This window comes from Typopeltis vanoorti, chromosome 9, assembly GCF_054136105.1.
Source record: "Typopeltis vanoorti isolate ZY-2024b chromosome 9, IOZ_Tvanoo_1.0, whole genome shotgun sequence".
NCBI classification, from domain to species: domain Eukaryota; kingdom Metazoa; phylum Arthropoda; class Arachnida; order Uropygi; family Thelyphonidae; genus Typopeltis; species Typopeltis vanoorti.
Window position 1 is genome coordinate 6,487,361 of NC_143557.1, and position 14,190 is coordinate 6,501,550.

At 36.6% G+C, this 14,190-nt stretch overlaps 1 protein-coding gene across 2 annotated transcripts in view; it reads left to right on the forward strand.

The window, feature by feature from the left end:
* LOC150102865 (uncharacterized) overlaps window positions 1-14,190 on the forward strand; it is a 151,294-nt gene that overhangs the window by 38,521 nt on the left and 98,583 nt on the right. The window contains exon 3 of one of the 2 annotated variants that reach the window (XM_090397979.1): window positions 1,344-1,436. The exons of the other annotated variant lie outside the window; for it this stretch is intronic. Coding sequence (XP_090254105.1) covers window positions 1,344-1,436 — 93 coding nt within the window. The remainder of the gene's footprint in view (window positions 1-1,343; window positions 1,437-14,190) is intronic. 2 annotated transcript variants of the gene reach the window in all.

The window sequence follows — 14,190 nt, forward strand, 5'->3', positions numbered from 1 at the left end:
CGCTCTCTTTCACAAGCCACCTATCTAATCCCCGAGACACATACATGCCACAAGTACTGCATGCCACAAAGTCCCTTATGACCATTCCATTAAAGGTTTAATATTCCATTAAACCTTTAACATGAATTCTTCACAGCACTTAAGCCTCAACACAAGATATCTAAATTAAACAGCAATGATCCAAGTACAGAACCGTATGGTACCTGCTGGTCACTCGTCTTCTCTTAGACTCATGAGCTCCAAACTCTGAGGCTTCTTTAAATTGTCTTGTATAACAGTTAGGACAAATTCTATTTTTTTCCAAAGTACTTGGTGACATACGTTTTTGTTGTGTGTAAAGCTAATGTGATGTATATTTCTTTTCAATGTCCTTTAAATGTTCCAACATACAGATCTCTTCTGATCATCCTCTTTGACTTAAATAAAATGCTTCATACTATCACACACAATGTAACAAAAACTAATGCTTAATTCTACACCAGGTTTGATCTGCATTTATTAAAAATTTAACAGCCATGAATCTGGGCTTATGCCCTCCATTATACCACAAAACATAATAGCAATAACTAACTTTGTTATATCATATGCATATTGTTTAATCCAACAGGTTTTTTTTTTTTTTTTACTCTGTTATATATATTGGACTGTTGAAGTTAGCAAAAAAAAAATCTTTCATGTGTAATTATTCTTTATAGTTTTTTGATCAATTAATACGAGTCCTGTGCTCCTGATGATGCAAGTCTGAATGACTTATGAAACTCTTAATGAAACTTCTCATTACTAAACATGTGATATGTATACTAGAAGTTGAATGAACCTTTGCTAACCCAGAGCAGTATTAGCTGTCATCCTCAGTGATATACCTATCATATATTTTCAAAGAAAGATATGATAGGTATTTAGACATTGCATGACCCAGAAGTGGTTTTACCTTGATGAGTCCTTTGGTTCTTTTTCAGTTACAATTTGAATTGTTTCTGTAGTGATCTAGTTGAGCACTATATGCGTGTCACAATTGTAATTTCTGAAGATGCTGGGTGAAAAACTAGTGAAATATTAGTAAGCTCAGTGAATTATATTTTTTCTCTTAGTTGTTTATATTGCAAAGCACTTATGAATAACCAACAACACCTAAATATCATTGCACATGTAGTAATAACAGTATTAATTCTGACATATTTCACAGTGCTTGGTGGCTTAATGACTCCCTATCTAGATTTCGTGGATGTCTTGATAGCACTGCGGCATTAACGCTTTAGATTTATTTTCTGTAATGATGGAATATCTTTACAACTTCATCAGAAATGTTTCTGACCAAAAGAAATTAAATCTAATTTTTGTAGATGGCCATTGATGAAAATGAAGGTCAAAAGGAATACCAACAGTTTTCACTATTAAGAGGACCCCCTTCTGTAGGCAGTGTTATTGCTTTTAAGGTACGATTTTTTTTTATGTAGTTATTTGTTTGCCATTGGTAATTACTTACAGCTATTTAATTATAACTATATAATTAATTTTACATACTGCTTTTCAGATGTTATTGTAAACTTATAATAAATTTTTATGTATTAATTTTTATCAAAGAATAATTATCCTTTGATATTAATATACTTATAAATATACAGTGCCATCCAACTGAACAGTTTCCACATAAAAACTTATCAACCAATGGCTGTAATTTTATCTTTATTTCTGAATTGTTACTGATAACTGCATGTTGTAACAGTAGTGATTATTATTATTATTACTATTATTACATCCTCCATAGAGTTGGCAGACTCATCATGGGAGGTTCATTCAACTGACAACATATTTATCATATATAATCTTAAAATCCTTAAACTCCTTGCATTAACAACACATTCTGGTAATGCTTTCCATTCACTGACAATTCTCCATCTAAAAAATCTACTCCTCACACACCCCCTCTTCACCACATCTTTACATAACTTCCAGGGATGATCTCTAGTTCTTCCACTCTAAACCTTCTATTCTTGTTATAATCCCCTCTGGATTACTCTGATAAAATCCTCTCACTAACTTAAATCCTCTATCATATCATCTCTCTTCCTCCTATCCACCAAACTCTGTAATCAACATCTCTTCAACCTCTCCCCATTCCAAAGTCCTGACATTGTCTTAGTCACTTGCCTCTGGACCCTCTTCATTGTCTCCACATCACATTGAAAACCAGGTGACAGATCTGAGCACACTAGTCCAAGTGTGGTCTGACCATGGCCTTATATAGTGGCACAACCACTTCCATATCCCTACATGTTAGAGTACTTCTTATCATAGTGGCACTATGATGTGCAGCCAATGTTCCCTCTAATTTTTTGTTGTGAGTGCGTGCAGAAATTTGCATGTGTGCAAAATTTGTCTTCTTTTGAAAAGTATATGCACACCCATACAAGTCACCATACTGATCATTTAAGCAAAACAGTTAAAAGATTTTAGTTCACTCTTTTCCTTCTGGTGTCAATGGGACGTCAGCCAGGTCACCCCAACTCCCCACCATGTTCCCACACACGCAGTAGCCTCCCCAGTAAACAGTCAGAAATCATGATTCACATGCCTTGGGCAGGACTCGATCCAGGGACTTCGTGCATGCGAGGCCAACACGATACCGACTGTACCAGATAGGATTCTAAGTGTGTGTATTATTGCCATCACCAAGTAAGTTGTATGACATCGATCACAGAGCTAACATAAATATATTATATGTATTTAATATTGATCTGATTAGAAGTAAGAAATAAAGTAAAAAAAAAAAAAAAAAAAAAAGATAACACTAGTGACTGATTACCTTTAATTAAATTTTCTAACTTTTCTTAAAATTTTCTAATTTGAGAGAGGACTTGAAAGTATTGTTAAAGGTAGCGAAAGAAAAGAGTGACAGAGTTAGAATGGTGAGTATGTTGCCATGGTATGACAGAGAGGAGTTTAGAAGGAGGGCCATAATCGCAAGTGACATTATGCGACATTATGTGTGAAATGAGTTTGATGGGCGAAAGGACTTATACAAGATGGATGGCCTGCATTTGAATGGAGTTGGTGTGTGAAGACTGGAAAAAGTGTTGCTGAATGAACTGAAAATGGATGTGCAGAACCAGGGAAACTAGAACTACGAAGGATAGGGGGGGGGAGTGGATATGCAGACATCAGTGAGACAGTTGAGTGTAAAAATGTATATAATGTACCTGAGCCAGCACTAAGGACAAAAAATGGGAATGGGACATTTAGAATAACGCATCAAGATAGGGGTGGAACAAAGGGATCACTGCATTTCATGTATACTAATGCCAGGAGTATTAGGAACGAGAAGGAAGAATGTTTGGCCTTGATTGGCTCTTCCTGGCCACAGGTTATTGGGATTAGTGAAACATGGCTGACGAAAGATGATATAGTTAGTGGGATAGAATGTGTAGGTTATAGTGTGTTTAGGAGGGACAGAGAGAATAAAATGGGGGAGGGGTGTTATTGATGATAGCTGATGAACTGCAACCAAGGAGAATTGAAGTTGTATTGCAGGATAGTGAAAGGAGCTCATTTGAGGCTATATGGTGTGAGATTGAGACTGGCAGAATAAAATATACAGTTGGGTGCTGCTATAGACCAGGTGATGGAATAGATGGTGGAGATAGTATGCATAAACAAATTGATGAAACGAGTGGAAAGAGGGTAATTATTATGGGGGATTTTAATTATGGTAACATTGATTGGAAGGAGGAGAGGACACATGTGAGGAAGGAAATGGATTTTATTCAATTATTAAGGGATAACTATCTGAGACAGCATGTAATTGAAAATACTATGGGTGTGAGAGTGCTTGACCTGGTAATAGCATCTCACAATTTGACTGTAATGAATATGACCATGTTGCCACCTATTGATGAGAGTGATCATAAGGATCACCTGGGAGGTGGCTAAAGGTGTGGAATTTTTGATTAAGACAGGGTATATGTGGAATTACCGTGCTGGCAAGTATGACAAGCTTAGGAGATTGCTTGGATCAGTGCCATGGCATGTACAACTGCAAGGGCTGGACATTGATAGAGCATGGGAAGTGGTCAAGGAGCATTTACAGGAGGTTATGGCTGATTGTATACCTAGGGTCCGAATAGTAAAACAAGTAGGGGTTAAATGGATGAAAAGGGATTAAGCTTGAGCTACAGAAAAAGAAACAACTGTGGAGGGAATTTAAAGAAAGGGGTGACCTGCAGGCACATGAACGGTATAAAGTGCAGGCCAGAAGGGTAATGAGTGTGGTAAAAACAGCAAAAGCCGATTATGAAAGGAAACTAGCTATGCAAGCAAAAGAGAATCCCAAACAGTTCTTTCAATATGCTGCAAGCAAGAAAAAAACTGTACATGGCAAAATGATTTTAAGGAATGACGATGGGAAGGAGGTCACTGAACCAGTCGATATAGTGGAGTTATTGAGCACGCACTTTGCAAAAGTATATCATCCAGGTGGAGACATTGAAAAAATGAAGGAGCCATTAGTTTATATGGGAATTGTGATGAATGAAGTGGAGGTGAATAGTCTATTACAGAACCTTAATGTGAATACATCTGTGGGATTGGATGGTATACCGGCATGGGTCTTGCGTGAAGCAGCTAAGGAATTATCAGTGTCCTTGACCATGTTGTTTAATCTGAGTCTCGAGTCTGGTTTAGTCCCGAAGGCGTGGAAAGAGGGGAAAATATTTTCACTGCATAAAGGAGGATCCAAGGTTGCAAATTACTGACTGATCAGCATATCAGGAGTTGTTGTCAAGGTCTTGGAGAAAGTAGTCAAGAGAAAAATACAGGAATGGATTGATGAAAATGAGATACTGTACAGAGGACAGCATGGCTTTGTAAAGGGTAGATCATGCCTGAGTAACTTGCTCAAGTTTTATAACAAGGTGACGGCTGAATTGGATAAGGGAAATGGGTTTACAGTGATACTGCTGGACCTGGCAAAGGCATTTGACAGGATACCACATGGAATTCTAATCCGTAAACTACAACATATGGGAATGAATATAGGGTTGGTGAGATGGATAGGTGGGTGGTTGATGGAGAGATTTCAAAGAGTGGTTTATTCAGGAGTGGAGTCCAAAAGACGGCCTGTGACTAGTGGGGTGCCACAGGGTTCTGTTCTTGGACCACTGCTGTTTAATCTGTTCATTAACGATATAGGGAAGGATCTAAGTGGAACAGTTCATTTGTTCGCTGATGATGCAAAGTTGGGGAGGGCGATAGTGAATGCAGAAGATGTCAAAGTCTTGCAGGATGACTTAGATAGATTGGAGTTCTGGGCTAAGGAGAATGGATGTCAATTTAATGTAACAAAATGTAAGGTCATGCATTTTGGGGTGAAAAGATTAGCAGCAGTATACCACATGGGTGGAACTGTACTCCAAGAGATTGATGAGGCCAGGGACTTGGGAGTGTTGGTGGATAGGGAGATGAAGTTTAGGAAACACATTGCAAAAGTAGCTAAATCAGCTCATCAACTCACTTGGTTGTTGAAAAATACCTTAACGAGCAAAGACAAGCAAGTTATTGTACCTCTGTACCGAGCTTTGATAAGACCTCATCTTGACTACTGTGCCCAGATTTGGTCACCTAGGTTTCTTCTTGATGGGGAGGAGGTGGAGAGGATCCAGAGGCAAGTGACTAAGATGATAGCAGGTCTATGGAATGAACCATATGAGAACAGGTTGAAGATTTGTGGGTTGCAGAAACTGGTTGATAGGCAGAAAAGGGGAGATATGATTGAGACATTCAAATTGCTGAAAGGATTCTATAAGATTAATTCAGAGGATATTTTTGAGATCAGGACTGGTGGTGGGAGAACTAGGGGACACCTATGGAAGCTGGGCAAGAGTGTGGTTAGCAGTGGTGTTAGAGCTGGGTTCTTTACCTTTAGAGTGGTAAATGAGTGGAATAAGCTGCCAGAGTCTGTTGTTGGTGTTATGACAGTGAGCGAGTTCAAGGCAAGGTATGATAGATACTGTGAGAATGTCGTATAGTTGTGTGGACACGATGTTTAGGGCCTCCCTTGATGAGTCTAAGGACTCCCTTCAGTAGCCCAAAAATAATAATAATAATAACTTTGCAAATAACTCTAAACATACATAATAAAATATTCCCATTACTAATTCTCACCTTGTTAAACATTCATAATAAGTCCGTTTCTAATTCTCATCTTGTTTAGTTCTAGATTGGCAAGGCAAAAGCTGAACTAACATTAAACATTGCCGAGGGCAACACAAGAGCTAAAAGATATGCCTAGAGGCTAGATTTAATTAACTTGGTTGTATCTCAATGCATATCCATGAATATTATTATTTAGTCTGCTATTTTACAATTCCTTTCAAAAATTAGAGAATTTTGATATGCTACAATATTTTTAATTGTACTTTAATTTAAGTTTTTAAAAGTATATAATTATTTTTATTAAAATTATGAAACCATTGTTTTAATTCGTCATGATCTTGAACTAATTTGATCAGCCAATCATGTTTGGGAATTTTCCATGAGTCAGGCCTGAGATGTAAACAAACAGCCCGCCATTCTATATGCACTTAAAAATTACACATTTAAGTCACACCCCTTTCACTTTGGCATCAAATCACTAGCCTCAAATAGGGTTACCATTAATAATTTATAAGTTTTGTGCAACTTTGAGAATGTAATAAAAAATGTGAGGGTATAGGCTTGAGCATTGCCGAGTTACCATATTTTTTAAAGAATTTATAGGTTAATGTTTAGGTGGAACTTCTTTAATTAATAAATTTTAATTTCATCTTGAAAATCTAGTGTGCGAATATTTTTTGCTTTGTGCGCTAGTTGTAAAACATACGCACATGTGCAGCTTAGAGGGAACATTGTGTGCAGCCTTTGCAACACTAGCAATATGCTCTCTAAACTTCAGTCTATCAACCATCACTCCCTAATGTCTAATCTCATTCATTTCCAGCAGTTCAGCACCAGCATTATATTTCTGCACTTCAAAATGCAAACCTTGCACTTATTGATAATAAAACTACAATCACACTCCTTTGTCCAAGTAAAAAGTCCATTCAAATCTTCCTGAAGGGAATTAACATCAGCAGTGCTACTTATAATTCTTCTCAACTTTGCATCATTAGCAAATAACTGAAGATCCCCAAACGTGTAAGAAAGGCTTATGTGTTCATCGTACATGTTGTTTAATTTTGACGGTATATATCAGAACACAGAATTATAAGTGAATAATTGTTTATTGACTTTTTGCTGGTATTATAACCAGCATCTTCAGAGCACAAAAACACAGTTTGTCACAGTATGCGAGACTACAACAACATAGTGTAACAAAGGGACTAGTTTAACAAAATTGTAGCAACAACACAAAGACTAAAGTCCTAATTAGACGCCCTCTATCAAAAAAAAAAAAAAAAAAAAAAATCCACCATTCACCTTCTCAACAGCTCACTTACGCTACACCTTCTTGGCCAATGGCTAAGATAAACTAAACAAAATACTAAATGTTCCTAAGAAACCCCTCCCACTATCCACCACGGAGAACTACAACAAAACAGTCACCGTCCCATACATTAAAGGTACATTGGAAAAGATATCTAGAATTCTCAAAAAACATCAACTATGCACTGTATTCAAACCACACGTCAAATTAGCTACTCTCATCTGTTCACCTAAGGACAGCATTTATCACATCCAGAAGTCTACGAAGTACCTTGCTCGTGTGATCAAGCTTACTGTGGTCAAACAGGAAGAACTGTGGACATCCGCATCAGTGAACATAAAAGATACATCCGGCACTATCGCTATGGCAAGACGGGCCTGGCAGACCATGCTTTGGATACCCCTGCACATAGGATCAACTGGAAGAAAACAAAAGTACTACACGGAAGCTTTTACAAGTCAGAGAGCTTGTTCTTAGAAGCAACAGAAGCCTTGAAACATACTCCGAATCTCAACAAATATGGCTGTATAAATTTGCCTAAGATTTAGGAGGCAGTCTAGTACCTGCTTTCTCTCTCTCTGTTTTTTAGGATTTTAGTCTTTGTGTTGTTGCTACAGTTTTATTTTATTTTTATTTATTTATTATTATTATTATTATTATTTTTTTTTTTTTAGATAGAGGGTGCCTAACTATGACTTTAGTATTTGTGTTGTTGCTACAATTTTGTTAAACTAGTCCCTTTGTTACACCATGTTTTTGTAGTCTCACGTACTGTGACAAACTGTTTTTGTGCTCTGAAAATGCCAGTTATAACACAAGCAAAATATCGGCAATAAGTCAGTAAATAATTATTCACTTACAATTCTGTGTTCTGATATATACCATCAAAATTAAACAACATGAAGATTCCCAGTCAGTTAATGATATATTGTTTGCAAACAAATTAAACAGCAGGGACCCAAGAACAGAACCCTGAGCATGCCACTGGTTACCCTCCTGTTTTGAAACACTGCTCTATCATACACAACCTGCTGGTATCGTTCAGACAGCCAATCTCTGATCCATCTAACCATTATACTATTCTCATCCTCTGGAGCTTGTACACCAATTATGTGGTAATCTATCAAATACTTTTGCAAAGTCCAAGAATATCACTGTATATTCTTGAATATCCATGAATATCACTCCAAGAATATCATTTGATTCTCCCTTATCTAGCACTCTTGTTATCTTATCATAAAATGCAATTAAATTGCTAAGACAGGACCTACCCTTTACAAATCCATGCTGACCATCATAATGAATGCTATGTCTATCAATCCAATCCTGTATTCTATTCCTTACCAATTTCTCCAACACCTTGACCACAACTGCAGTTATACAGACTGGTCTATAGTTGGAGACTTCTGTCCTAGAACCATGCTTGTGGAGTGGTATTATTTTTGCTTTCTTTCTACTCCTTAGGAATGCTACCTACTGCAAGACTTTCATTAAATAACCAGGTCATGGGCATAGCTAACTGTGGTGCACATGATATGTCATCCATTCCCACAGCCTTATTCGCATCTAACCCAACCAACATCTGATACACCTCTGTTTCTTTCACTTCCAATTCTCTTAATACTTGCCTCTCTTCTATATATTGCACTGGATCATTTACACCAGTATGATATACACTGATGAAGTGCTCATTCAATAATTCCAGTATATCCTTTGCAGCTGTTAGTCTGCTGCCATGACTATCCACCAGTGTTAATCTGTCATAATTATTCTCCCTCTTGTTTGCCATATAGTGGAAAAATTCCCTTGTGTTAACCTTGGCCTGACCAGCCAATCTCCTCTCATACTGCACCTTTTTCTCCCTTATCTAACACTCTTGATAGCAAGAACATACAAGAACAAACAAGCAAGAACATACAAAACTAATGACATCTTCTCCGAAGAATTTACACTAAGTGAACTAAATTCATCAATCGAGAAAACTGCACCTAATAAATCCCCTGGTAATGATCTTATCTTTGGTCATATGGTCAAACACCTTGGCAAAAATGCCAAAGAACAACTCCTGGACATTCTCAATACCTCTTGACAAACAGGCAAACTTCCAAAAGAATGGAAAAAATCAGTTATTGTACCCATCCTGAAACCTGACAAAAATGCTGCAGAATGTCAAAGTTATAGACCTATCACATTAACTAGCATACTTTGTAAAATTACTGAAAGAATCATACACTCCAGGCTTATGCACTGGCTGACAAAAAATAAGAAAATCAACTACTACCAAACTGCCTATAGAACTCGTCATTCGACAACAGATCAATTATTCCATTTCTGCCAAACAATAATAGACTCATTTCAGGAAAAACCAACAAAAAAGACAACTGCCATATTCCTTGATATGACTGCCGCTTTCGATCGTGTTTGGATCAAAAAATTAATACAAACAATACATGATATTGGAATTAGAGGAAACGCTTTAATCTGGATTGCTGATTCCATCAGAGGAAGAAAGATCAAAGTCGGAATCAATGCAGCAATATCAAAAGAGCGGAGAACCTGGGCTGGTGTTCCCCAGGGCTCAGTACTCAGTCCCTTACTATTCCTTCTATATGTCAATAATATTCATCCCTACCTTACAGAAGACACAAAAGTAACTTGCTATGCAGATGATATAGCCATCTGGCACACTAGTGCTAAAATCACAGAATCAGAGGAAATTCTAAACAAATCCATGAGAGGATTAGAAAAATGGTCAGACGAACTTAAACTCAAAATCAACCCAGACAAAACAAAACTAAGTACATTTAGTACAGACAGGAAAAACAGACATTCCTACAATCCCAAAGTCATGATCAATAACAAGCTAATTGAAAAAGTCACAAATCCAAAATACCTTGGTATTACGCTTGATCAGGAATTATGTTTTGCACAACACATCTCTAACACTTCCAACAGAGCTCTAAAAAAATTAAATATACTGAAAAGGCTTTGTGGAAAAAATTGGGGTGCAAAGCCAAAAATCCTCAAAACTACTTACACTACACTAATAAGGCCAATAATGGAATATGCAGCACCTATCTGGTCACCTTCGGCCTCATCGGTAAAGAAAAAACTAGACAAAATACAAGCAAAAGCATCCCAGATTATCATTGGTGCAGTCTCATCCACTAACAACATCAGAGCCCAACAGGAATGTGGGCTTGACCTGCTGGAGGACAGACGAAAATTTGCCACCATAAAATTCATAAGTAATATCAGAAGCTACCAAAGTGATCATATCTCCCTAAAAACTTATGAACATTGGAACCAAAATTGCAGACTTCACAGATCATCAACTTTACAATATGATGACACTATCAGGAAAGAAATAGGTCTTGATCAGCTAAATGTTCACATAAACAAAGAACCTCTATTTTCCAGTCCTTTACCTTCAAATACCTCCATAAATCTAATCCTTACCAAACTCTGTACAAAAAAAGAACCAAAAGAAATGCTTAAAGAAAAAGGCCTAAATACCATCAACCTTCTTTCATCCTCCAAACAGGTTATTTGTTATACCGATGGATCATCAGACACCAATATGATTAATGGAGGCGCTGGTGTTCTCCTTCTACTCCCAAATGGTGAAAAACTTTCAATAAAAGTTGGATCTGGGAGAATCGCTTCCAATTTTACCAGCGAACTCTATGCAATAAATAAAGCACTAGAAGCCTACTTAAATCTATCATCATCTCAACAATCTGAAGGAATTATAATTTACAGTGACTCAAGATCAGCTATGGAGGCAATCAAAAATGGCAATACCAAGCTCACACAAGACATCCATAAACTCTTAAATCAACTAAAGTGTTTAGGTAAAATTTGCATTTTACAATGGATTCCTGCTCATGTAGGCATTGATCACAACGAAGCAGCTGATAAATTAGCAAAAGAGGCCAGAGAACTCAACCAAGTAACTCATATGATAACTCTTGCTGATGCCAGTGCACTAGCAAAAGCTAAACTAATTCCATTGAAATCAGTGATACAACATCAAATTCCCGAGATCAATGCTGACAGAAGGACCTCCACCACGATAGCAAGACTACAAACAGGACATTATAGAGGAATGAAGATCAATACAGATGATACGAGAACATATAGAAACTGCAACAACTGCCCCAATACTGAACTGACACCCACTCACATCTTTACCTGTCCAGCAATTACAGCAGCCTTGCAAAAAATAGATCCTAATCCTGAACAACAGCTCTATACAAACAAAATCACAGACATAGCCAAAGCAGTACAAGGAGCACACGGAAACATCTAAGACTCTTCAAAGGATAAGACAACAACAACTGCACCTTTTTCATTCTTTACTATGCTCATCAGCTTTCTAGCCTTTATACAGGTAACCCTCGTATAACGTGGTACTTATACAACGCGGTTTCGATATAACACAGTTTAAAAATTGTAGTAACCTTTTATCTTTTAATATATTTTTCACCCCACGACTTGAAAATCAAATTTATCTTCGGTAAATTTGTGTCTGCCCGTACAGCGCATGTAGTTATAATTAGGTAATTTATATCAGGGGGAAATACACTTTTGCATGCATGCATGTACATCAATTGTTTACTGTATAAAGTGTTTATTGTTGAAAATTGTGTTCGTTTTCTCCCAGGAAAATCCATTAAAAATCATGTGTATTAATCTTAAGCTGTATATTTTCTAGTGAGTTACATGCATAATTAATATGTAATGCTTTTTTTATGTAAAAAATTTATTTTGATAGTAATGACCACTAAAACTGCAACAAAAGGAAAAAAAACAACATTTAAAAGAAAATTAATTTCTCTTGAAAAAAAAATTGAAATCTTGGATCGGTTGAAAATCAAGAAAAACCAGGAGTTATTGCAGGCAGTGGTGCACCCAGAGGCGGGCCAAGGGAATCCCCCCCCCCCCCCAAAGAAACAGAGAAAAAACTAGAAAATTTTTCAAAAATCTTTTCCTAATTAAAATAATTTTTTTTTTTTATTTACGTTTTGTTGTGTCTTCTGTTTCTATACTACTTATGAATTAGCAACCATTGCAGATGTTCAGTCATAGGTCGTATGCGATGTGTAGTTTGTATTCTCAAATCATCTACTCAACTTGCCCCCCCCCCCCCCCCACCCAGATTAATTCCTGAGTGCACTACTGGTTGCAGGGACTTTGAATTTAAATGAATCAGCAATTCAACAATCAAACAAAATGAACATGAAATCCGAGAAAGTGTTATTGCTGGGTCAACGATAAGTGAAAACTCGTTGCTTGTGTACATGATATTCTAATAGAAGAAATGGAGAAATCTCTAATGATTTGGATAGAAGATAGCACTCAAAAGAAAATTCCTTTGGATGGAAAGCTTATTAAACAAAAAGCTCTCAAATTTTATAAACATTTAAAAGAACTTGATCAACATTCTTCAGAAGAAAGCTCTCAGCATGGATTTTGTGCCAGTAAGGGTTGGTTCGAAAACTTTAAAAGTGGTTTTCTTTTCATAATCTTAAAATTCAGGGAGAATCTGCTGATGCTGAAAACTGCTTTTAAAATTTTTGAACCAACCCTTACTGTGATTCTCCCTGGATTTTAAGATTATGAAAAGAAAACCACTTTTAAAGTTTTCGAACCAACCCTTACTGGCATGAAATCTATGCTGAGAGCTTTCTTCTGAAGAATGTTGATCAAGTTCTTTTAAACGTTTATAAACTTTGCGAGGTTTTTGTTTAATAAGCTTTCCATCCAAAGGAATTTTCTTTTGAGTGCTATCTTCTATCCAAATCATTAGAGATTTCTCAATTTTTTCTATTAGAATATCGTGTAGAAGCTGCTGAAAATGAAATTAGTGAATTAATTGATGGGAGAAACAGACTTAAACGAGGAAGAACTGATACAATTAATAGATGACATCGAACCAAATGGCAGTGAAGGTTCTGCCGAAATTAGCAGAAGGATTGGACTTGGCAAGAAAGTTAGGAAGTTATTTAACAGATAATGATTCCTCAATGGAGCGTTCCGGAAAATTCACGAGACAATTGAATATTTTTTTAGTTCCATATTATGAACTTAATAAAAAAATTGCAGCATAGCGGTAAGCAGGTCTTATTACTGACTTCTTGATTAAACCAGCTGAAGTATGCAATGAGAATTATAGAAATGAAATACAAGAGATCCAAGTGATGACGACATCCAGCCACTTCTAAATAAAGAACATCTATGAAATGTCAGTTTTGAAGAGAGTGATGATGATTAAAATATTCACTTTATTTTATTTTGCCAAAAACATTTATGCATTATGTGCAATGAAGTTTACGTACAATTTATAATTTTTATAATTTTATGCTATGTATCTGTTTCATAGTTTGTATGTTTTCTTAACTTACATGAATTACCCGAATTAAAATATATTTAAGGCATGGTGTGATAAACTGTGTGTATAACAGCGGACCTCCCACGATGAGTCTGACTCCATGGAGATTTTTTATAATAATAATTTTTGTTGGATAAGTCATTGCTGTTTATATATTATTATTATTTGACACCTCCATGGAGTGCAAAGACTCATCAAGGGAGGGCACCTACTCTACAAGTCTGTCTCCATCACTCAATCCACCAACTGACTGCAACTACACCAACGCCATCTACCTCTGACCACCACCACCACTACTACTATTTCCACAGACAATCACAAACATCCATGCCCACAG